This window comes from Melopsittacus undulatus, chromosome 2 (genome assembly GCF_012275295.1).
Source record: "Melopsittacus undulatus isolate bMelUnd1 chromosome 2, bMelUnd1.mat.Z, whole genome shotgun sequence".
Classification (NCBI taxonomy): Eukaryota; Metazoa; Chordata; class Aves; order Psittaciformes; family Psittaculidae; genus Melopsittacus; species Melopsittacus undulatus.
This window is the reverse complement of record NC_047528.1, coordinates 117110738-117136852: the sequence shown is the minus strand read 5'-3', so window position 1 is coordinate 117136852 and position 26115 is coordinate 117110738. Positions and strand designations below refer to the sequence as shown.

Sequence of the window (26115 nt, the reverse complement as noted above, 5' to 3'; positions counted from 1 at the left end):
CTAGCCTTGATGAAAGATTAATTATTTCTCAAACAAGAAAAATTAAGAGCTATAAAGATTAGGTAGCAAGTGAACAAGTGACTGTAATTCTGGATGTACTTGCCTCAAGTGGATCCCAGACACTTTCAGGACTTAAGTGTCTTAGCAATTGATGCCTTAAAATGCTATCTTTAGGAGCATACTCCTATCAAGTATCATCGTTACTGCAGTCCACTCCTTGTAGTCAGTCATGTTAGTTCTTTCTTGTGTACTGAGTGCACAATAGCAGAGAGCACTTCCAAACTAGTGCTACATAATCAGGTTTCGTACATAAAGCAATCTCTGCTCTCCAGGAATGCTGGTCTATTAGTAAAAGAGAGATGCTAGGTCATCAGTTGGCTTCCAAGACTGTAGGAATGACTTTTCCTCTGATTTAGAAAACCCATTGCAGTGCCTCAATGCAAAACCTATGCCACTTATGAAGCCCTCGTACCTTGGGATGAGGAGAGCTGGTAGCCTGAGTAGTTGCTGGTCAGACTTCAAGGTCACAAGTAATTTACATAAGAGTGCTGCTGAGTCAGCTGACCATTTCTTGCCCTTTGATTCCTTCTGTGTTTGAAGTATCTCTGTTTATTTATGTAACATGGCTACTCCATTAATTTGGCTCCTCCATTCCCATATTCTCTTAGCCATTTCTTTCCTAGGTGTTCATTGCCTCTTAGTCTTTTACCATTCCCTTGTTACCCTCACATACCTTTTTCTCACTCTTGTCTTCTGCTGTGTCTTCTCAGTTTGTTTCTCTGCTGTTCCTGCTTTCGGTATCTATGAAGCCAAGTGTTCGGTTTCACAGCTGTGTTTTTCTCTGTGCCTTCCTCACATCACTGCCATTGGATTCTGTTCTAAAAATATCCCATGTGACCCTTTCCCTGTGCTGTCCCAAGGCAGTGGGGGGATTCTCCACATCTTCCCTCTCCTCTTTTTCTTTTTGAAGATGTTGTCAATGTAATGTTAGAAGGGAGAAGAGACCTGGGAACTGAGGTCATGAGAAAGATCCCTTGTGCACATCTCTATTGCTAATTCCAAAGCTGGAGGGAGCAACAGGCAGATGAATACAGGGCCAAGCTCTACAGGGCAAATTGTAGGCTGCTGATAACGACAATATTAAAAACAAAGGAGAAAAGAAGATGTTCGTTCCCATCTTCCCTTAAGTCAGACTAGAATTTAATATCTACTGAAGCTAAAGGCTTCCTATTATCTACCATACCCATCTTGGCATCTGTTACCCTTGTTTTGACATCTACTGACTCAGTTCTATAGGCATATTTGAAGATCTGCATTGGTTTCTCTTCCCACTTCCTGTTGGTGAGATCACAGAATGAATACCTTGCCTTGTCAGAAATTCACTGCAGAAATCAGTGTCAGGGTCTTATCTTGGCTGCATGGTACAAACGCTTGGGGAGTTGAAAGTCATTCCCCTCTAATGTACACATAGTAGTGTTCCTCTTCTGTAACCATCAGCCAGTCACTGAACCTTCCAGTATCTGAAGGGGGCCTATAGGGATGCTGGGGAGGGACTCTTTGTTAGGGACTGTAGTGATAGGACAAGGGGTAACGGGTTCAAACTTAAACAGCAGAGGTTTAGATTGGATATAAGGAAGAAATTCTTTCCTGTGAGGGTGGTGAGGCACTGGAATGGGTTGCCCAGGGAGGTTGTGAATGCTCCATCCCTGGCAGTGTTTAAGGCCAGGTTGGACAGAGCCTTAGGTGACATGGTCTAGTGTGAGGTGTCCCTGCCCATGGCAGGGGGGTTGGAACTGGATGATCTTAAGGTCCCTTCCAGCCCTAACTGTTCTGTGATTCTATGAAACAGACCTCTTGCTTTTGTGCTGTGGGATGGTATAAGGGGAATCCCCCATTTGTTTGAAATCTAGCAGGGTAGCTGCAAGCTATAAGCTTTTTTACATGGACAAAGAAAGTTCATAATTGTGTCAGCAGCTGATTCTTACATGCTAATTTGGCAGTATATCAGGTTAAATTACTTCAGACAAGTTGAGAGGCACAGAGTTGGGGCTGGGATGGGAAGCCTGAGTACCAGCATTCCTGGGATTTCAGTAAACTAGACCTGTTGCTAGTAAAATTGTCAACAGCAGTAGAGGGGCAACTGGAATACAGAGATTTAACTGCCCAGGCTGTACAGCAGGTGGCATACAGAGTACAGTGCATGAGAAATAATGTGTCAATACAGAAGTGTACAGCAAATACAAATCCTCAAGGTAAAGCTGGCTACTGTTGTGAATCTCCACAAAATCACAGCAAAGAAGTCGCAGTAAAGACTTCATAAAAATTAGTTATTCTGTTTGTGATTGCTTTAGTGAAGTACTAGAAAGTTGCTGCTAAAGTTGCTGCTGTGTTAGTATTCATAGAACAGCTTCCACATACATTCATGGTACAATGGTAGCTGTTAACTCATCTTGTTGACACAGAATGAGGATAAACTTAAGCTGGAGACTACCTTGTCAGAACCTGCTTATTTAAAGTGTTGATTTACTATTAAGTGACTTAGGACTGCTTGGGGAACCAGATCTAATTGCTGGTTGTTTGCCTGGCAAGGCAAATACTGGATCTAATATCAAAACCTCTTTGTTAATTATCTAGGTGATGGAACTGAGTAAATTTGCAGATAATACAAATCTGGGGTGAGCTGTTGGTACACCAAAGGGTTGCACTGCCATTCAGAGAGACCTTGACAGGATGGAGGAAAGGGCAGAGAAGAAGCTTATGAAACTCAACGAAGGGAAATATAGAATCCTACACCTGAGGAGAAAGAATCCAATACATTACATGCTGGGGACTGACTGGCTGGAAAGCAGCTTGACATAAAAGGGTCTAGGGCACCTGAGGGACACCAAGTTGAACATGAGCCATCAGTGTGCCCTTGCTGCCAAGAAGGCTAGTGGTATCTTGGGCTGTATTAGGAGGAGTGATGCCAGAGGTTGTAGGAGGTGATCCTTCCATCCACTTAGCTGTGGCAATGCCACATTTGGAGTCCTGTGTCTAATTCTGAGCTCCCCACTTCAAAAGACATTTTGCTACTGGAGAGAGTTCAGCAAAGGGGTACAAAGATGATGAAGAGACTGGAGCATCTCACATATGAGGAAAGACTGAGATGTGGGACTCTAGCCTGGAGAAGAGTAGGCTCAAGGGGGATCTAGTTATCTGATGGGACACTGAAGATGATGTACCCAGACACTTCTCAGTGTTGCCCAGTGGCAGGACAAGATGGAATGGGCACAAATTGAAATACAGTATGACAATGAGGGAAAAGAGGTTTTGCTGTGATTGAGCAATAGCACTGGTTGCCTGGAGAGGTTGCAGAATTTGCATCTTTGGAGATCAGGTTGCCTGAAGAAATGGTAAGTGCTTCATCCCTGGCAGAGTTCAAGGCCAGGTTGGACAGAGCATTGGGTACCATGGTTTAGTGTGAGGTGTCCCTGCCCATGGCAGGGGGTTGGAACTGGATTATGTTAAGGTCCTTTCCAACACTAACCATTCTGTGATCTGAGTTCTGACTTCAATAGAACATGATGCATATTATCTGACCAACCCACTGCCTACATCCCAAGATGCAGCGAATTGAACCTTCTCAGTTTGCTTTCTCTGTATCACTCAGTTTATTCATGTGCAGCCCTTGTTTCCCTTTCCAGCCTGGGAGGTTCAAGTCTTCTTAGCTGTTCCTCATGCAGAAGCTATTCCATGATTTTGACTATCCTCTGAAACTCTTTCAGTTCTACTATATTCTTGTTGAGATCAGGGGAAACAGAAATGCAAATACCACTCAAGATGAGTGTTGCATTTAATTTGGACTTGTTTTCTTCATTTTAAACCCCTGGTTCTAGAAGAATCTTGAGGGAGTCATTACCATAACCATTTTGTTTATCCCCAAGACCTTATTCTTGAATAGTAAAAGCTTAAATAGTAACAGTTGGACGATTCTTGTGTGTGGAAAGCTAGAACATCTGTTCCTCCTCACAGTCATCACTTTACATTTATTGTGACTGTTTCATCTGTCATTTTACTGCTCAGGCATCCTGTTAAGGTCCTTATACAGTCAGCCTTTGTTTTCACTCCTCTGAATAACTTGCTGACAAACTGTGAGCCCTTTTCCAGGCAAGAAAGTTGTTTGATATTGAGCCGCTTGACATCAAGTTTATTATCAGCAGTAGAGAACAAGCCACTGAGCATATACTGCTTTTACTCCCAGTTCCATATAGGAATAGGGCATGTTGGAAATCTCATTTCCACTGATTGGAAATCCATAATGCTCCAGCCCCATAGGGTAGTAGAACTGCAGGTTCACTTAAGATTCCCGGGAATGGTAAAGGCAAGTGCAAGATTAAACATAGCACAGCTGTGCAACATTATAGTGGCAGAAGAAATAGCTAGTGTGGTGTAGGAACTTCATTCCACAGGTACATGGAAATCTTTCTGATGGGAAGATAAGAAGCTGTGAAGGTTCAGGCCAACACTGAAACACCTTGAACTACTGTGTATTCTCTGCTCTTTAACCCAGCTTCTCCTGTACCTTTCAGAAGCAGTCTGAGCTGCTTTTACCCCATGACCTCAAAAGAGTTTCTTTTTGGTTTCTGTTTTTCTCTTTTTAACTGCGCTCATACCAAAAGATAAAAGACCAGACTTGGCCCTGTCTGGAAAGGAGAACTAAGGGAGACTAAGAAATTTAAGGTCTGAGATATCACTGGCTTTTGATTAAGTGGGTGCAGAATGTGACAGGCAGGCTCTTCTGTGTAGGGCTTGGGTAGCATGGGCTATTCCAGTCTGACTAGTAGTCCTTCACTGGAAACCCATAGAAAGAGAGTCAGAATATCTGCAAGAAGTAGTCCTTCTCTATAGTAATTTCAATTTCCATTCAGTTCTAGACCTGAGCTACCCACTATCATCACTTTTATTGTTCCATCACTGTGTGAAACTGATAAAATTGTAAGCAGGCTACGCATAGGCATAACCATGTTAAACAAACACTACTCCTGAAACGTGATTTACAATAGCTTATAGAACCTGAGAACCTTATAGCAAGTACACAGTATAATGTTAATGCAATATATTCACAAAACACCTGAGGATACTCTGGCATACCTGTTATAAAGAGTGACTTTGTGCAGGAGGGACAGAGCAGCTGCAGGAATCAGGCTTCGGATGGTGAATGTTAAGGAGGTTATCAGTACACTGTCAGGTTGAAGATTTAGGAGAAAATAGCAGGTGCAGTTTTCTGCACTTATAAAAAAGTGTATTTTCTTTATAGCATGTAAAAAGCATATAACTAAACATATTTTCTTAGGAAGGATAGTGAAGCTACAGAGATCCTGTATTCTCAAATGCAGGGTAGATCAGAGTCTTTGAACAGTCAAACAGAGGAAGCACAAATGGTTCAATTTAAATAGAATACCAAACTAGGAACCAAAGTAGTGGTACACTTACATGTATGCAAATGCTAGAATTATGAAAAATAGCATATAAGACCAGTCTCTTGTTGTAACAAAAGATACACCAGGCATATTAAAATCTTTGTGGTAAGCAATCAATGGGAAATTGTAATACCAGCATTAAAAATATTCTTTAAGATAAAGCATACTAGTGATGGAGTAGTACTGTATGCTAATGAGAATCTGGATCAAACTAATGAACTCAGCATCCAAATATGTTGGCATTTCAGATGTAAGTAGGAATGGTATAATGTTGGATCTGTGTCACTGCCTTCTGAACCCAGACTGCTAAACTCATATGTTGATTGAGACTAGAGAGCAAGAAACAACAGTAACAAAAAACTGCCATGACCCCCCCATAGGCTTGTCCCTGGGTGTGAAGTAGATGCGATTGGTGTTTGTGGAATAGTCAGCTAGGAAGTGCACAAAATGTTATAGCTAGATACTGTGCTAAGTTTCACAACTTCATTGAAACCAGTACTTAGTGACCACAGTGTGCCTGGAGTCAGTATTCCCGTGGAAGCAGCAAGGATCAAAAGAATCCCCTAGAATAGATCAAAAGAAACCCATATAAAATGAAGAAGCTTTTTAATCAATTAAGAGACATGACCAAAAACATGAAACATTTCCTGAAGATCCGGGTTACTGAAGAACACCGTAGTGGTATCTAAAGAGAACAGGTCCAAATAGCCCTTAGTCCTTCTTTCATCTGCTTCAGATCCTTAAATGATCCTTAAAATCCTGGTTGTTCTCTACCAGGATTCAAATTATGTTTCCTAGAGCCCTCTTTTTCTTCAAGGTGTAAGAGCAATGGGTGGTATTATCTGTCTTCCAAGGAAGCTGCATGAATGAGCAGGAAAAAAAACCCAAAATCAAAACAGGCTAGGACAAGTAAACTTCCAAATCCTACAGCTTATCCTGCTTCTCCAAACACTGTAGAAAGATGGATCACAAGACAGTCAAACACCCACCCAGCTCCTAAACCAGTACAGTTGCTCTGTTGCCGCATCCTTATGCTGGCAGCTGTCTCTGTGTGTAGCTATGGCGAGATAGGCATGTACCATTTGCCAATGTCTTTGATCCTGTCTTTTCACAGGTCCTATTATGTCCATGTTAAAATGACCACTAGGCCAGCAAGAAGTGACAGCAGCCCTCACAGAGTGGGTGGTTGTCTGGAAGGGACAGCAGTTGAGTGTCAGAGGCTGCCTGTGAGATGTTCCAGTGCAAGATGCAGATTCTGTTTGGTCAGGGGTTGTTCAGCCTGATCTCTTGCACTTGGATGTAGGTGAAAGAAGCATTCCTGTCTGGTTGAAGGTGGTACCAGGTGTCCTTTAGGGAGAGCTGAACTATGATATCTGCCTCCTGTTTCCAATGCAGCTCTAGGAACAGGGCAGAAATTCACAGCCAAGGCCAGACACTCCTGTGGGCTAATACTGCTGAGGAAGGCATCCTGATAAAAATGACATTGCAGACCTGGTGCCAGAACACAGATGTTAACTGCATTAATGCACTTCCAAGCAGATCTGAATGTGCAGCAGCTAGTTTAGTACAGTGATTATGTTCCTAGCATTCAAGACTATAGGTCAAGAGAGGACAGGGATATAATGATCAGTGTGACAAAACTCAGTAGGAAATCATATAGACAGACGTCTGTCCAAATGGTAATGCCTTGAAGTACAGTTAAATTGCCACAGTGAAAGTCTCCTGCAGCAAACACAATGGAGAACCCTCCTGCAATGAGAGTACTCCTTAACTCCATCTCATGCTTTAATGACAGGATTTCAACCTGTTTCACTTGGAGAGAGAGAGAAGGGGGTGAGGGATCTTCTGGCCAGCAGTTGTGGTGCCAGTGATACCACCAGCATCACTGTTCAGGTTCAGAACCTGCTGTATTCCAGCAAGCTTTGTAGCCAGAGCTGTAGTCCCTATGTTACAGGCAGGCACTCTGCTTCTGGGGTCCCCTTCCCTCCTTGAATAAGGCAATGAAGAAGAGGTTGTAATCTGTCATAATGATGTTCAAGGCCAAGTTGGACAGAGCCTTGGGTGACATAGTCTAGTGCAAGGTGTCCCTCCCCATGGCAAGGGGGTTGGAACTGGATGATCTTAAGGTCCTTTCCAGCCCTAAGTATTCTGTGATTCTATGTTGATATTTCGGCACTCCCTGAATTCCCATTCCAGGTATAATATATTTAGATGACACAGACATTAAATGTCAGCCCTGGGACACAATGCCATTTGTGGGGCACCTTCTGCACTTTCTTCTGCTGGCTGATCTGGGCTTGAGATACCTGTCTTTGTGACACCTGGTAATTACTGCACCCTCATGGCACCTTTTTCCCCTTGTGACAGTCAAAGTAGGCTCTTACTGACTAAGTATACAGAAGCTTTAGTTTAAAGAGTTCCACAGAGAAAAGACTTTCTGTAGCCTTCATGGCAAAATGACCCAGTAATTCAGCCTGGATGCACTTGCTTGATGAAGTTCTTTCCTTCCCCCAGCACTTTCCTACAAGTCAAAGCAGGGGGCTGCTAAAAGAGGGAGGGAGTCAGTCCAATAAGTGCCATGCTGACTCTCACTATCATCATCCCTGTGTCAGCAGCCAGTGATAACAGGAAAGGTTATCATCGCAGGGGAATTGGTTTGCCCTCGTTTGTGATGGATTTATTATTCAGCTGCCAAGAGAACTACTATCTTCCCTCTGTTCACCTTCTCATGTTACTATCAGGGTTTGTTTTATGGGAAGCAGGCAAGATCCCTTGTGTAGGAGGGTTAGGTAGTTGTGTGTGGGTATCTACATTTGGATGTGGGAATGAGAGGAGAAACAGGAAGCTTAATCAAAAATGCACAAGATTTACTCATTTAACTTTGATAGTAAATATAGTATTTAAAAATGGTAGTGATGACATATCTGTGCTACAACTTTTATGTTGGTATTATTTTTCTCAGCTGGGACGAATGGAGAGGACAAACTAGTACAGTCAGCAGCTAGTACTCAGCAGTGATGAAGTTCATATAAGTAGTTTATAGCATTTGCTCTAAAAACAGGAAAAGTCTGAAAAGTAAGCAAGACCCACATGTTACCACCAAAAGGTTTGTGTTTCCTTATGTCTCATTTGTCCAGTATCTCTACAGATATCATCTATTTTGTCATGCACTGGAATAGTGCATTTCATTTGTCACTCTTCTCCTTGACAGAAATATCTGGGTAGAGAGATCAGAGGTAGAGAGACTGAGAAGTGCTCTCCCCTGTGGTCCTTAGCTGCAGATGTCTTTTGAGCTAGGTCCTTAGAGTGTACACATGTGCCACTGTTTCACCTGCATAGTTATAAGTCTGCCATTTGGTGCACTGGATGAGGTGTATTGTGTTGTGGAAAGTACAGCTGAGGATGCAGGGGGTTTGAGGGTTGTCTTCCTCATGAGGATAGTAAAGGCTGCTGGTTTTGAGTAACATCTAGAGCCATGTGGTGAACGTTGGCCTTGGGCCCCTTCATGCTTTTATTGATGGGGTGAGTGAGGCTGGGGCCAGTTTGGAGGCTGAGAGGGGACAGTTCTTGAAAAACCCAAACTTTCAGGATCATCATCTCATTTTCCATGGGAATTCCACACCAGTATCATACAAAACAGTGGAGGTTGATCAGTTGGCAGTAGGGGGTTCTTTTTGAAACTGGAGCAATTTGTGATGTGCTATTCTTGTGCCTCTGGAAAAACAAAAGCTAGAAGAGTGCACCTCTTTCTAAAGGTTCCCATTAGTTTTCTCCAGTAGCTGTGATCATGAGTGTTTGCCTCCAGTAAACATAACAGTAACTGAAGATGTGGTTCTGTGTTACAGCTTTGATGTTTGCTGGGGCTTACTGCGGTTGGTTTTTAGGTTTTCTGTACATGATACACACTTATATTCTATGTATTTTTATGTATTTTCTACCCTGTATTGTGTATGCTATGCATGATTTTTTATGTAAGCCATAATGACACTGGTCTTCCAAAAGCATCTTAATAAATTGTGAGCCTTTATGAAGGAAATGCCTTTATGAGGGAATAAAAGCCTATAGGAGGGAAACGTAAGAGGGTATCAGAATGCTGTTCTCTGATTTCCTAGACACAGTCACTTAGAAACTCTTCTTTAAGGTGGTTCATTACAAGTTTTGTCCTACTGATGTGTCACAGTCTTCCTCCAGGAAACATTGCTCATTGACAGCAAAGTGATTGCTGGTGAGAATGAAACTGATTTTGAGGCAGCACTGATACTGCTTTTGTAAATACTCAGGGCTTGCCTGGCCTGACACCATGTGTGCACTGGACAGAGCAGCAGTATTCATATAGGTATTATTGCTAATGGATAGCCACATGGGTATTGTTAGCAGTAACACTGTAGGAGGTAGGGAGATGGTTTATGGAGGAAATCAAGTGTGTGTTCCTCTCGGAGCCGTTCTTTGTACCCCATCCTGAAGCACCATGCATACTGAGAGAGCCTCCAGGAGAAATGTTTTACAGGGGTCTGCAAAATGAAATAGCGACACTACTGGACACAAAAGAAGGGTGTTTTGCCTCTCTCTTCCCCATGCTGCCTCCAAATCCCTTACCCTGAAGTGTGAGAAGATTGGAAACTGTTGTTCTATAGAGGTGATAGTGTACAAGAGGAGGAAGAAGGAGTTAATAGCAGCTCTTTAGTGATTCTGAGGCATGCAGGGTCTTCTTGTACACAGTTTCTAGGATCTTGAACTCCAAGATCACTGTAGATTAATAGCCATCAGAAGACGTATAGTTACAGGCAGGACACTGACAGTACTGGGAGCTATCCCTAGATGATGTTTTGGAGCATGCTTTTCATTCCTGTCACTGGTTGGTAGGTCACTGGTATTGGCTGAGCTCATTGCTTTTTTTGCCTGGCCAAGAAACACGTGCCATAGTGGAGAGGAGAAGCTGTTGAATGCTTTAGCCTGTGGAAAAGGGAGCATCAAGAAGAGTACATTTCTCTATATACCCATGACTGAATACTCACAGAGCAGTTTGATAACATTCTCCCAATGTGTGAAGTGTTTCCCACAAGGACACATGGCAAGGCTGAGTTTAAGCTGCAATGCCCAACAGTTTACAGGGATGCCTGACTTCTCCATTAGGGCTTGCTGCTTCTCTTGTGGACCATGGAGTTAAAAAAACTGGGACATTGAGTGTGCACCCATCTTGTTCTATCTCACCATAGTTGCTGGTATCTTTATGGTTGTCAAGTCTTTTGGACACCTGATATCTGGGGAGAGAATGATGAAGCCCTCTGAATTTTGTTCTTACTGCAAATATTGCTTGCTCAGAATAGGGAGGTGTGAGTGAAGAGATCTCCTGAATAATCATTTCTGCCTCTTCCTGTCTGCTTTCTGTCTCTGTACTTCTAGCTCTGTCTTACCACCTTCTTTCCACCCCCTCCACGCTCCCCTCTTCCCTCTCCTTCAGGAGTTCCCCTCTTGCTCACACCTGATATTCAATCCAGGCAGAGTTAGTGCCTTTTGCTGAGATCATGTGGCAGAAGAAGGTTGCTATAAATATAGTTGAACCCTGCAACCACTGCCTTTGGGTAGGAAGGGGGGAAAGTGAGAGAAGCACAAGGAGGAGGAGGGGCAGAGAGAAAGTGAGTGCAGCAAGAGGACAAATCAGAGTGGTGTGAGGAGAGAGGGAGCAGAATTAAGTGTGGAGGCCATGCACTTGGCCAGAACATGAGGTGGTTCTAGGTAAGGCTCAGAGCAACAGCTCTGTTACAACTGAGCGTGAGGAAGAGTAGAGGCGTGGAAGGCTCAGAGACCATGACGCAGGAGCCCAGATCGAAGTCAGCTTTGTGGGGGGGCACTCCACAATACAACCATGTCTGCTTTGAGAAATGCACCCGTTACGGGATACCTGTGGAGGCAGGACATGAGGCCAGGGGGACAGGGGACGACCTGCACTGCCTGGAGAACTCCCTCAGCTACCCGCAGGTAGGGCTGGACAACTGGGATGTTTGTGGCAGCACAGGTCTTCCAGGGATCACACAGGCTCTTGGGGTTCCCAGGATGGTGATGGTAGAGCGCCCTATTCCCAATCCTGCCACCTCTCCCCTTCACTTGCTGACTCCCAGGTCAGGCGTTAACTTTCATGGTTGTAACTACATCCATGAGTGCTATCAGCATTTTGAGTCAGGGGTCATTCCACCTGCCATGGACACAAAGAGTGGATGAGCTGGGATTGGGAAATCATGCAGCCTGTTAATGCATTTGTAATGGTAAAGAGCAACCAGAGCTGCATTGAGCTGTGTGGAGAGTGATATTAAGTACAGTAGAGGAGTGAATAAACCCAAACAGAACAGTGATGTATATGGATGGGTATCTATCGACACGGGTGTATAGATAAAGTGATGCAGAGCTCTGTTCTCACTTTTCTCTGACCAAAAACCACTTCATGATGACAGACCCATAAATGTGTTTTGATAGTTTTGGTACTTCTCAGGAGAGCTGTTAAGTTAGGATTTTCTAACCCTTAAACTTGACCTAACTCTTGCTCTAGTTCATACAAGCAGTGATTCAGAAAACATACTCTGCCTATGGCTTCTTGTTATCCTCTGTATCTCCTCTACCTCTTCTTCTGAAACAGCCTCTTGCAAAGGGAAGGTCTTACAGCAGAGTTCTGGTGTCTTATTTCCTACCACTCTGCTCAGACTAAGCTTAGGTAAGGGGGCTTTAGAGCAATGAAGGACCCAGTCAAATGGTGAAAGAGAACATATGAATGTGATTTTCATATAGAGTGCATGTTTCTCCTTACATCAATAGAAGGCCCTTTACATGAATACTTCAGTGAACAATCAGGAGATGAGGGAGGGGATCCATTAATCATTTCCTGAAGACTTCTGTGATTTAGTGATAGCAAAAAAGCCACATTTGCCACCAAGAAAACCTCTTCCAATAGATAAACATCCCAATGGAAATTACATGTGCCACATTGCAATAGGCACAGATGACACAGTGAGGCAAATATAACCCACCTCTGTGCTCTTTCTACCTTTCTTGCTCTGTTTTCAGAGGCATGCTAGTCTCATGCGCAAACCTCATGCACAAACAGGCACGTCATCAAATGCACATTCCCATGCATATCTTCAGGCAGTAGTGCCCCCAAGCAGCCCTGCATTTATAAACACAGTCTGTAATCTAAAAGTCAAGACAGCTCTATTTGTAGATTTACTATATGAAAAATTACTATATAAAAAAAGGATTTACGATATGAAAATTAGATTTACTATATGAAAAATATGCCCTAGAAATACTTTTATATAAACTATCATGTACACATGTGCATGTATGTTTATGTATGAAGCTTTGTATGCAGACATACTCTGACATAACCAGGCTTGCTGTACATACGTATGTTTTGCTAGCCATTCGTGCACATGCAGATAAACATGCACTCTAATGTCCATCATGTGCAAACATGCATGCTTACATCATTAGCATGAAAAACAATTTGTTGCACTTGTTATTATCCATTTCCATGCAGAGTAACCATTAAGATTTTGTTCCCCACTGTCATGTGTAAAAAGAGTTGGCATTTTGATTCTGTTGTGCCCTTTTCTTCTGCTAGATGTTGCCTTCTGTTTTATGTGTAGGTTAGAAGCTATTTTAGACTGGCTGTGTGCTTTGATATAGTTTACACAAGCCCCAGAACAGTGAAATCTTGGTCTTTGGCCTGGGACCTTCAAAGAACTGCTTGTCAAAAAACATAGTGGTTAATAGATAATAAAATAGTAAAATAATAGTAATATATATGTAATTTTTTACAATGAAGATAAAAGATAGCAGATATATGACAAATAACATAATATGCATTGACAAAAATATACATCATCATACATTGTAGGATTTTGTGTTGTGTTCTTTCTGCATGAGAAAGCAGCTACAGCTGGAGAAGTATTCAGAAGCTGTGTTATTCATGGCTTTAGAAAGGGTGGTCATGGCTGAGAGCTCATCCAGCAATATACAGATGGATGTAGTGGGAGGGATGTGTTATTACAAGGAATTGGGCTGTACAGTAGTATCAAATATCAGGTTCACAGAAAGATGTAGGTGGGAGAGGCCTCTGGAGGTCTCTGGCCCAAGCCAGATCTCCCCTTTGCCTTCTGTTCTTCAGGAAGAAGTACTGCTTTGTTGCTTCCCCCTGCCCCTCACAGGTATCTCTTTGGCTTTGTGTCTGATAAGTTGAGCCTAGACTTTTACCTGACATTGAAAAAGCTGACTTACGAAGTGAGTTTGGGCAGGTTTCACCTCTGGGACCAAGTATGGTAATGGTTTTGTAATCCATAGGAAAAAGAAATCTGGGAAGGTAGCTTCAGGAACAGCAGGATGGCTACAAGGGGGGAGTGAGAGCGATGAGCAGTAGAGCCCAAGGCTGCCTTAATGGCCAGAAGCAGTAGATTGAAAACAAGGGGTAACGGGTTAAAACTTGAACAGGGGAGGTTTAGACTGGATATAAGGAAGAAATTCTTTACTGTGAGGGTGCTGAGGCACTGGAATGCTCCCAGGGAGGTTGTGAATGCTCCATCCCTGGCGGTGTTCAAGACCAGGTTGGATGAAGCCTTGGGTGTCATGGTTTAGTGTGAGGTGTCCCTGCCCATGGCAGGGGGGTTGGAACAGGATGATCTTAAGGTCCTTTCCAACCCTAACTGTTCTATGATTCTATGCACTGGCAGTGCTGTGGGAAGGGATTTCAGGCCTGGAGTATGCAGTGGAGAGCACATTGTTGGAGTCTGAATGACATGGGGAGTCACTTAGGCTTTGGACTGTGAAAGAAGGGCAGGTTTATGTAGGTGCTGAGCACTCGGAAACAGCTCCCAGGGAAGTGCTGAGGTTGTGGTGCTGTACACGTGTTTTTCCCTAAGAAATGCATTCTCCCTGAACGGGAACTTCACCCTGATTGCACTTTGTCCCTGAATGGTTTCTGTTACACACACACCCCCCCCTCCCCTTTCCTGTGTTTAGTGGTATTTATACCTTCAGCGGGTTTGGCACCGTTAGCATTGTCTCACTCAGCATGTAGCCAAGCTAGGCTTGGTAGTACCTTTTCTGGCACAGCCTTTGAGGTGGTAATTGGTACCTTTTACAGTTCTCTTCAGTTTTGATGGGGCTCAGAAACGCTCTGTTCCTTGTGTTGAAGGAGCATCAGAAGAAGGAACAGTCTAAGTCCCACTGTGTTATATTTTTAGGTTTACATGCCTTCTAACAGAGTAGGTATTTCTTGCCTAACCTCATTTTGCTTTAAGGTCATCCTTTGGTTTCTGGATTCTTTCTGTCCCACAGTCTCCCACTATTTTAAATACTGCCAGAGTCTTGGGGAAGCAAAAGCACATGCAGGAAGCGTGTTGTATTGAGACTAACTCGTTCTCCAGGACAGAACCTTCATTTTTGTGCCTGACAAAACCCTTTTTTCCTGCATCCTGAATGCATAATTTTCCAGACAGATAGAAACAGTGAATAGGGATACTGCATGAGGATTTTTGCCTTTCATACTATTATACTGTTATGCTGTTCCATCTGGGCAGGTGCAAGACTAATTTGAACATCATACCTGGCACAGGTTTGAGTTCATAGTTTGGATTAAGCTGCGTTTGATGACCATGTAAAGGCAATGAAACGTTAGTTGAGGTGATGTGAAGATACATTTGTCTAAAACCTGCTAGTACTTGGCATTTCTGGCTGAAAATGGCACAGTGAGAGAAAGAAGGAGCAGTCGACTATTTAGGACTGGATTCTATATTTGACAGCTTACCTTGTATATGGACTTCTTCAGCCCGATGTTTCGCTGTCCTGTCTGTATTATGAGAGTGATAGCATGGGCATTCATCGCTGCAGAGTATGCATTGTGTAATTTGCCTACAGTATGCTGATAATCATATGATTAATAATTACATTACTCAGTTTCCAGTACAGTGGTGAATGGAAGAATGCGTTCAGGTGTTCAGATAGGAGCTCTTTGTTTAAGAGTCAGCAGGTAAGACACCTTAGGAGTAGGATGATTTAATGAAGCCTAGATGGTTTTGTTTTCACAGAACACACAGTAGGGTTTTTGAAGGGAGCTCATGGTTCAAGTGCCTCTTGAAGAATATATGCAAATAGATAAACTACTTATTACTTCAGTCATATCTGTTATGTGGAAACGAGAACTGCTAGAGCACTGAAACAGGTGCTTAGAGAAGCTGGAGAATGTTCAGGAGTTGTCTGGGCAAGGTTTTGAGTAACCTGATCTGACTTTGGAGTTTGCATGCTGTGAGCAAAGTCTTGGACTAGAAACTTCCAGACATGCCTTCCAGTGCAGATCCTTCACTGAGTCTCTGAACCTGTTTGATCTCAAGGAAGGGCAACATCTCCTGTGTTACTTTGAAAGGAGGGGACTCGAAGCTGTCAATAGATATGTCTCCTAAGTGCATGGCAGAGCTTTATATCTCTCCTGTGTGTGTCATCAGGTGGTAGCCTGACCTCAGGTAAAGCCAAAGCTTGTTCATAGAAAGACATGTAAGGAAGAGGGGTTTATTCTCTGCTTCTCAAATGCACACCTTCCCCACCTATGTTATAAAGGAGTGAGGTAGGACAGCTGCTCCTCATGGGGGTACAGTTAGGATCCTTGAAGCTCCCTTGAGATCTTGTTGACGAGACAGCACAACTGCCAAGTTTACTGCAGATCCATGTGTGAAATGTCACTGGAAAGCGCGTGTAGCTAGTTTTGAATTGCATATAACCAAGTGTGTTTCAAGATTAGTAGCTGAAGACTAGATTAAGTAGCTAGGAAATTCAGAGGAGCTGGATATATGTGAGGAGTTAACGTGATGAATTAGGTAAATAACAGGAGCTGTGCAGTACCCTGTGATATTTCTGAGCTGATGCTGCTTCTTTTCCTCCACAGTGGCTCTGTGCCCTGTTAAACATTCCTTGGCAGCAGGAGGAACAGATGCAGGACATTCATGCAGCCTGTTTGATAGTGTAATACCTCTCCAAGCCTTCAGAGATGCTTCACAGTGCTGCTGAAATCTATGGGACAGCCCTGAGGGTGGCAGCCTCATGTGAACTCTTTGCCCTTCTGTATTACCTCCAGAAAGCCTTGCTCTATCTGTTCAGAACACAGCCAGCTCTTTCTCAGGATGTTAGAAAACAACTAATAGTCTGTGATGATGATTCCCCCCAAAAGGGGATGCAGTAGCTCTGCCTTTTCATCTTTAATGTGATTTCTGAAGGAACTTTTGCCTTACTTTTTCCTTTTGATCTCTCTTGCTTTCTGCTCTTCTAGCTTTATGGCCAATACACGGATCAGGTAACCGACTTTGCAGACAAGGAAGCAGCAAAACTACTGAATAAGAAGCAGGCCCAAAAGAGCAATGAAAGACCCCTGAAACGTGATAGTCAAGTGCAGATCAAAGAAGAGCACTATTCCAAATGTCAAGGTAGGGACAATTCATCTTTCATTACCCTATGTCCTGATACTGGGTAGGCCAGCCAGAGAGATGGAATGTAAGCAAGGCCAAAAGACAAGGAAATTGTGACTGGGAAGAAGGAGGGAAGGAAGAGGAATCACAGTGGATTGAAAAGGCTTTTTCATGGGAGCTTTCATCCTAGGAAAAGCCAAGATCTGTTTGGAAAGATGTTGAATTCTGCTCTGTGTCATGTCTGTCCCCCCACAGGCACACACCTCACTCCCCCCTGTGGTTTTGGGGGTTTTTAACTGCATAAGAGTTTGCAGGACTGTGTAAGAGAAGGATGGGTACCAGTTCTTCCACACAAAGCCCATGATGCTTCGGAATAGATCCTTACTGTAGTCAGTCCTCAGCATAGGAGAGGAGAGACAGACACATGTTTCATCTGTGTTCCCTTGGTTTATCTGATTCACTCTTCCCTCCACAGACTGTGCTAGACGCATCCAGAAATACATTACCAGGAAGCTTGGAGAGGACTGGATTTTCCTGATTCTGTTGGGTCTGGTCATGGCGTTGGTGAGCTGGGGAATGGATTATGCCAGTGCGAAAAGCCTACAGGGTGGGTCCCATTCAGGTGTTGCAAAAGCACTGTAAGCAAGATGACTGTTTTACAAAGCTCAGTGATACCTTTATTCCTCCTTTAACATCAGCGTTCCTATCCTCACCCCTTGCTGCCTATGCTGTAGTACTTGCAACATAGGAGAGAAAAGATTAACTAGGGACAGGTTCTTTAAAGGGATGGCAGAAGCAAATTTGGGGGTAAGCAGGCAGAAACAAAAGATATGTGTCAAGGACAGACCACTGTTTTTACTCCCTTTTCCTTCTGCTCCCTTGAATATGCAGAGGCACAGGGAAGTAGTACTGCGGTCCTTCCTATTACACTAGTCCACATCCTTCCCAGGGCTATTGAGCACATGAGGAATGGGGAGGGGAAAGGGTTCTGAGGTGCCCTCCTGACACTGTTTCTGCTTTTAACCTCATTATTGTTCTTTCCAATATGTATTTATACAGTACCCTGCAGTTTCCTGCTACCTGGCCATGTAGTGCTCCCTCCTTTGGCTTTTCCCACAGAGATCTCCTAATCGCTATCTGGAGCAATAACAATTACAACACCTTTCAGTCCCCTTTTCTCCATCTCAATGTACACATGCACACACCACATTGCCCACATCCTGGTAACTGCACTATTTCTTTGTCCTTACCCTCAGTGTCCCAGTCCTGACCTGTACACACACTCCAACCCTTTCATGTCAGTGTTCTTGGCTGCTGATGTTCACTGAACACTGCAGTTTCTCAAAGCTCCCAACACTCCTTCAGCCCAGTGTTCCTCCATCTAAAGCTTCCGCATCTGCCAGGCATCTGCCTTGCCCTAATAGTCTCAGAGAGCCCCTGTCCTTTATACTCCCTACAGCTGAGTCCTTTGGGTATTTCTTTCCCTCTGCCAAATCTCAGCCTCCTGCTGTGTGGGGAGCCAGCTCAGGTAAAGGAGATGAACTGCACAGGAGCATCAGTTCAATTTGGATTGTCGGCAGCTTGTGCTGTTGTTCCTGGTTGAGCAAATGGACCCACTGCTGGTTTAACACTTGGCACAGCTCCCTTCATGCCCCATAGCTGCTCTAAAAGACAAATCATAATCAGAGCTTTTAAGCTAGTTTTTATGAAGGAATGTTTTTTTATGTGATTGAGATGGAGGAGAAGGCATAGCTATTGGTGGACCACTTTATTGTCCTTCATGACCCACATAAGGCCTACAGGCTGCCAAATGAAAAGACCCTGTACAGTGATACATCCTTACAACAGCATATAACCTCTTCCTATGTCACATTTGGGCACAGGTATTAGTGTCTAAGAATAGAGTGCCACTTCTGTCCACTCCTGCAGGATACCTGCTTTATTTGGGAACTCTTGCTCAAAATGAGTCAATGATTGTCTTAGAAAATGAGAGCTTTGGGATATAATTTCTCAGGGAGATTTAGTATGGGCAGGTTTAACAAGTGTGTGATTCTTTGATGTCTACCCACCTGTTTGGAGCACCTGTGGTTACTGACAACTTCTTTCTTTGTGTGCCTACAGCCTACAAGTGGATGTACAGAGAGCTGCACCCGAATGTTCCTATGCAGTATCTGGTGTGGGTCACATTCCCACTTGTTCTTATTCTGTTTGCGGCCGTTTTCTGCCACCTCGTCTCTCCACAGGCTGTTGGTGAGGGCAGAAGGCATGGCAAGATCTGTTTCTGTCTGTCTCATTTGTCTTATTCCATTTGTCTGGGGATTTTGTTCACCCCCTGCTCTCCTGTTGTTTTCAGGGTCTGGGATACCAGAGCTAAAGACCATTATGAGGGGAGTGGTCCTCAAGGAATATCTCACTCTCAAAGCCTTTGTGGCCAAAGTTGTTGGCCTCACAGCCGGGCTTGGAAGTGGCATGCCTGTGGGGAAAGAGGTAAATATTGCTGTTTTCATGTGCAGTAGTGGCCAGAATCTGGAAGGTGGGAGGGAAGCCAACTGTATCCTGGGCTGCATCACCTCTCATGAGACCCTACCTGCATTCAGTTTTTGGGCTTCAAATACAAGAGGGATGTGGACTTACTGAAGCAAGTCTAGAAAAGGCCATGAAGATGATCAAAGGGCTGGGGAACCTCTCCTATGGAGACAGGCTGAGAGAGCTGGCATTCAGCCTGGAGAGGAGAAGGCTCCACAGAGACGTTATTGCAGCCTTCCAATGCCAAAAGAGTCCACAAGAAGGCTGGAGGGGGACATTTTGCAGGGGCATGTAGTGATAGGATAAGGGAGAATGTCTTTAAACTGAATGAAGATTTAGATTAGATATCATACTGAGCTGTTAGGCACTGGAACAGGTTGCCCAGGGAAGCTGTGGCTGCCCCATCCTTGGCAGTGTTCAAGGCCAGGTTGGACACAGGAGCTTGGAGCAACCTGCTCCAGTGGAAGGTGTCGCTGCCCGTGGCAGGGGTTGGAGCTGGATGAGATTTAAGGTCCCTTCAACCCAAACCAGGCTGGATTCTGTCATTCTATGAGTTGTCTGTAGAAGAAGATTCTGTAAATGTTTTACTTGTTTGCTGCCATTCTTCTCCAAAGCTCTGCTCTTTCCAGCTGCACTTGCCTTATGTTGGCCATTTTCCTTCTAGTTAGAAAGGCTTGATATAGAAAACATTAATGGAATTAAGTCAGGTGGTATTTTAGAGGGATAAAACCCAATGATTGGAGGACTGGCTGAGATGGCCAAAGAGAAATTTGAGCTCTGCAGTGGGTAAGTGGTTGTCAGTAACCAGATGGTCACCCTCTCTGATTTCTTCCTCTTCTTCTCTTCCAGGGTCCTTTTGTGCATATTGCCAGTATCTGTGCTGCAGTACTCAGCAAGTTCATGTCAATCTTCTGTGGTGTGTATGAGGTAAGGCACATGTCCCTGCATACAAGTCTTCCACAGGCTGAACTCCTAAGTCACACAGCATAGTATTGGTAGGCCACAAACCAAAAAGGAAACATATGGATTGAAGTTCACTCTACCCTATAAAGCAGTAAAATACACGGCAAAGAAAATGATATTGAGAAGCCAGATACACAGTCAAATAAGACCAGCAGTGTTATCTACCAGTTACATGGAGGATGGTTAGGAATATGCATTTAACAAGTTTTCAGTCTCATGATGCTGATACTTACGCACTGTCATTGTCTGTATAAAAAAGTAGCTGCAGGCAAAGATCAGTTTGTCTTTAAGCCAAATTTATACAGCATTGCTAATTATAGACACTGACACTGTCTCTGGGCTTTTGCTGTCACAGCACAGCCTCTGCAGGCTGATCACTGTATTGACTAGTTGTATAAAAAAAATCCATTCACAGTGTAGAAACTGCTTCACATAGACTCTTAGCAGAAACTGGCTGTGTAATACAGCAATGGGAGATGCTGTTCTACTTGAGTAGAGCCTTTCTGCTGTCCTGTCATCAGGACCAGATGTCACTGCTGAAGACCAGCTGACAGTACTAAAGACTGCACTAAATGCATAGGGCCTGCTATTGGTAATAGCAATGGCTGAGTCTGCTGCTGGCTGTTGCTTTGTTTCATTGTTCTGGATCCTAACCCTCTGGCTTTGCTCCCTCTAACCCCAGCATGCCCTTCTCTGGCTGCAGTCTCTGTTCCAGAATGTGCATAGGCAATTCGACCTCCTGGTGGCGGCTTGTGCGGTTGGAGTTGGATGTTGCTTCGAGGCTCCTCTTGGAGGCAAGTGTCTTCCTATATGACATTCAGTGTACGACCCATTTAGCCTCTTGCAGTGAGATTTTGTGCTCTGAGGAAAGGCTCTCCACAGATACGTCTCCACTCTAGCAATACGAGTTTCTTTCTGTGTGTAACTGGTGGCAGTGAGAGAAAGGGAAGGTTACAGGAAAAGTGACACTTATTAATGTGCTGATTTCTAACGATACAGCTTGTACAGTCCCTGCCTGCCATGGGCATTGTTCAACCTGGAGAACACTGAGGGCTGTCCAGAGGAGGCCCACGAGGATGATCAGGGGCTGGAGCACCTCCCATATGAAGACAGGCTGAGAAAGTTGGGGCTGTTCATCCTGGAGAAGAGAAAGCTAAGATGTGGAGACCTCATAGCAGCCTTCCAGTATCTGAAGGGGGCCTACAGGGATGCTGGGGAGGGACTCTTCGTTAGGGACTGTAGTGATAGGACAGCGGGTGATGTGTTCAGACTTAATCAGGGGAAGTTTAGGTTGGATATAAGGAAGAAATTCTTTACTGTGAGGGTGGTGAGGCACTGGAATGGGTTGCCCAGGGAAGCTGTGAATGCTCCATCCCTGGCAGTGTTCAAGGCCAGGTTGGACAGAGCCTTGGGTGATATGGTTTAGTGTGAGGTGTCCCTGCCCATGGCAAAGGAGTTGGAACTTGACAATCTTAAGGTCCTTTCCAAACCTAACTATTCTATGATTCTATGAAATGTGATTTTCTTTCTAAGCTGGCTTTATTTCTTCCATGCACTACTTTCCTGTTAGTCTTCAAATGGATGAGTTACCTGACAATGCAACATGGTCTTGCATTAACAATAATTGTGATCTTTACTCTGGTGCTGTTTAAAAAAAAAGGAAGGAACATCGTTTTTCAGCTACAAATTAGAGGCTCTGTAGATGTTAACTTGAGAAAAGATGTGCCAGGAAGACAATCGGGTTTAGCAGAAGACAGGCTGAGAGCTGTGTGTATGTGGGTAATGTAGCAGGTTAGAAGCATCCTGAGCTGAAGCCTGAGGCTTCAAGATAGAACTTGTAAGTCTGCCAAAACCCTTGAGAGAAAGCAGGTTCAGAACCAAGGATTAGACCACACTCAGGTGGAACCATTGATAGTATGCAGGAGAATAGGGTCTCTTAATGGTAAAAAAAACCCAGTGCAAACAAAACCAAAAACCTTCCCTAACACAGTCTACAGCTCTTGTTTCTTTTTCTGTGACTATATTCATTAATATAGTCAGAGACTGCAGGACACATCCATAGTTCAGTAGGAGAGGCTAGAGAAGAAAAGAGAAGGCTAAAGGGACAGTAGTCTAATTCCTGTCTTCCGTGGCTAAAAGGGACGTTAGAGGTACAAATTCTTCCCAGAGAACAGTGAAGGGATAAGAAACAACAGGCACAACTTGCAGCAAAGGAAATTCTATCTATGCATTGGAAAAACTTCTCCTTTAGCCCCAGAGGAGGTTCAGGGTGGCACATGTCAAGAGAGGCTGGGGAATCTCCATCCATGGAGGTGCTCAGGGATCACCTAGCACCCTGATCCTGAGCAGCCTGATCTAGCCTTGTTAGCCCAGCTCTGAGCAGACAGTTGGAGAAGAGGTACCTTCCAGCCTAAAACTTGCTGTGCATCTATGATAACATTGCAGTGTGAGAACAAACTGAAAGTTATCATAACTTTTGTAGCCCTAGCTGGGTTCCTCTTAATGATTCACACTGGGAGATGCCTTATGCCACAGGCTGTTCTCAGCAGTTGCTATAGATTGCTCTATCTCATTGTGTTCTTCAACGGTGTCCCATCAAGCTTTGCACCTTCAAACTAGTCTAATAACTTCTTGCTATACTGCAGGCTGTGTTGCATGTACCCTCAGTTTCAAGGTGTTAATTTCCACGCTGGTGGGCTATAACACAGTCCTCCCACTCTGCCAGACACTTCAAACTGAACCCCATCACTGTTTGGGACATAAGTATGTCTTAAGGTCACAGGGGCACTAATAGGGCCCACAAATTACCTAGGGCAAACCTGTGAATAAAGAAACACTGTTCTGGGTTAGGGAATGTTCTAAGGTCCTTTTTGCTTGGTTGTGCAGAGACAGCCTTGAGACACCTTTTGGTGGAGGCTGTATCAAACACCCGCTCAGGTAAACAGGAATTAGTTGCCTGCCACTCTGTTTCCCATCATAACACAGGCCCATCCTTTCTGAAAACTCTCATGGGAGACCTAAGGGGATACTTTGGGAACACACGATAGTAGAAAGTAACAAATACAGAGGCTTTAAACACTGGTGCATTCAATATCACCTGGGGTTTAGACCAAGTAAAACAAAACCTATACGCTCATCTTTCATTGTTCTCAGGCACTTCAGGGCCAAATGTTGGACAAAGAGTGGAAGAGCACTTTCTATCTTTCAATAGCTCTGTGTCTTCCAAAGCTGTCTTAGGAGAGATTCTACCTTTCATGCTTTCCATTTCCCTTTGGTATCATGATTGTTTTCATCAGGACAGCACAATGCTTTACTGGGTGATCTGTTACCCACCTACCTGGAGTGACAGGACCTTCAGCATCTGTCCACACTTGGTTCTGGACATGCACATGCATTGCACACACATGGTCACAGGGCAGGTTTTTTGATGCTCTCTCTGGTACATGTTCATCCTGAGATTCCCTGTCACAGTAAAAAAGATGGAACAAAGTATGCACCCTCTGGGGGACTTCCCCACTAGACATTTCTCCTATAGCAACAGAAACCTGCATGTTTCAATGAAAGATGAGATGCTGTCTTCTCCACGTGTCTTGGAGATGTATTGCAGATATCTGCCTGCCTTGTGCCAGGTCTTGCCTTTTGAACATTTTCAGGCCATCCAGAAGGGAGAAATAAATATAGCTATAACCTTGAGACTGGTGACAGAGCTGGGTGACATCATGTGACTGCTGACTTTGTTACTCACTCTCTGCTTTCTTTCCTTCTTCCTTCTGTTTGTCTGTCTCTCTTTGTCTCTTTCACCAGTAGCAGCCATATTATTACACAGATGTCCTGACTGTGGGTTGCGCCGTGGGGGTCGGCTGCTGCTTTGGGACACCACTTGGAGGCAAGTGGCTGTTCTCTTTCCTTTTTCTCAGGTACCTAAATCCTCTCCTGCCTAGTTCTCTTCCCTCTCCCTTTCCCACACTGTGTTTTTGATCTGTCAGTGACTTTCACCAAGGAAGCTTGCATTTTAGCATCACCAACTTCCCCAGCAACTCTGCAGAACTCATGGCTTTCTTTTTCCATGTGTTGTCAGCCTTCTGGAGGCAAGAGGGGAAGGCTCTCTAGAACAGTGGTCTCCAAATTGGGATGTGTGTACCCAAGGAAGGAAGGAAGGAAGGAATGGAAATGAAGCTTTACTGATATTCAGTATGCGTATTGGCAGTATACGTGGTGCCCTCTATGTCAGATGGCCACTTATCACATACAGTGCATGAAGAGTCCTGGGTGTAGGGTTGTTCACAACACAGAGGGTTGACTGTGGTACCCTCACTCATTTGCAATGGTACTGCAATAAGTGTGTGCCCACTTCAGTGGATTTATTTATTATATTACCTAGCATTAACTAAACTGACCCTTACAAAATGGACAAGTGGCTTAAAATGATCCCTGCGAAGAGACTGTGGGTTGAACATAATAATAATAATACTACAAACACAGATAAATGACAAAAAATGGCAGAGCTGACACTTTCTACAGCCTACTACAGGCTCCTCATCAGCCACTCTATGAGGTACAAACAGTGACCAGCTAATCGGGTCTGTGTAAGTGTACGCTTGTAAGTCTGTATTATGCTTTGAGAAGTCAGCTAATGATGGTATGAAGCCATCAGAATTAGCAAGATGTGTAAAAGCTGAGCATCCAAAGCAAACCTCTAGTTTTCTCAGTGGTGTCTCAAGCCATGTGCTATCCAATCCAGTACCTTTCAGAATGTCACTGAACTTCATGATAGATGTTTAGAAGCTTCTGTTAAGGTTTTTTGCTTCATACAAAAGACAGAAATCCACATACCACTGGGACAATGCTTGTTCTTCCTGCCACGGTAAAAAAAGGCTGAACCAGCGCACAGCAATACAGCAGCAGACTAAACTGCAAGCACCATTGTCAGCAAACACTGTTGGAAGATGCATGGAAAGCATTGCTGAAGGTTTGAAGAATGAAGTATCAGTACATATTATACAGTGTGAGAGGCTTGCTATGCAGCTGGATGAAAGTACAGGTGTTTCTAACATGTCTCAGCTTACGGTATTTGCTAGATTCTGTTTTGATAGTAAAATACATGAAGAACTATTCTCTGTGAGCCACTAAAGAAAGATCTGCCAGAGAATCTATGTTCTCAACAGTAAATTTCCTTCTTTAATAAGATCTTTTCATGAAAGAGCTGTGCAAGTGTAACAGCTGGTGGAGCAGCTGCTTTGACTGACATAAGAAAAGGATTGTGCAGTAAGGTTACATAGAGAGCATCACACCTGAAATTCATTCACTGCACTGTTCATAGGCAAGCTACTGCATTAAGGAAATCAGAGCCAAATATGCACAAGTGCTGCAGGATGTCATTGATGTGGTTCATTTCTTAAAAACAAGACCTTGAAACTACAATCTTTACAATACTTGGAAATGAGACAGGGAATGACTCTGAAAATCCTTTGTAGCATACAGGCATTTGCTGGTTATCTCATGGCAGTGGGCTTTTGAAAGCATTGTTGAATTTAAAGACCAGTTATGCATTTTTAATTTACAAAGAGACAAATGTTCTGAATTTGCTGATCTTTTCTGTGATGACAAGTGCTTCTGTCAGTAGCATTTAAAAAACACATGTTTCATGTGTATATACTTGGATGCTGGAGAGGGACTCTTCATCTGGGACTGTAGGGATAGGACAAGGAGTGATGGGTTCAAACTGA

At 43.8% G+C, this 26115-nt stretch overlaps 1 protein-coding gene across 1 annotated transcript in view; it reads left to right on the top strand.

Moving 5' to 3' along the window:
• The window catches only part of CLCN1 (chloride voltage-gated channel 1), a 48136-nt gene that overhangs the window by 2228 nt on the left and 19793 nt on the right, over positions 1 to 26115 (top strand). Inside the window, exons 2-8 of the mRNA XM_034059926.1 lie at positions 11196 to 11438; positions 16765 to 16918; positions 17376 to 17507; positions 19022 to 19150; positions 19254 to 19387; positions 20276 to 20353; positions 24197 to 24275. Of these exons, the coding sequence (XP_033915817.1) occupies positions 11196 to 11438; positions 16765 to 16918; positions 17376 to 17507; positions 19022 to 19150; positions 19254 to 19387; positions 20276 to 20353; positions 24197 to 24275 (949 nt within the window). The remainder of the gene's footprint in view (positions 1 to 11195; positions 11439 to 16764; positions 16919 to 17375; positions 17508 to 19021; positions 19151 to 19253; positions 19388 to 20275; positions 20354 to 24196; positions 24276 to 26115) is intronic.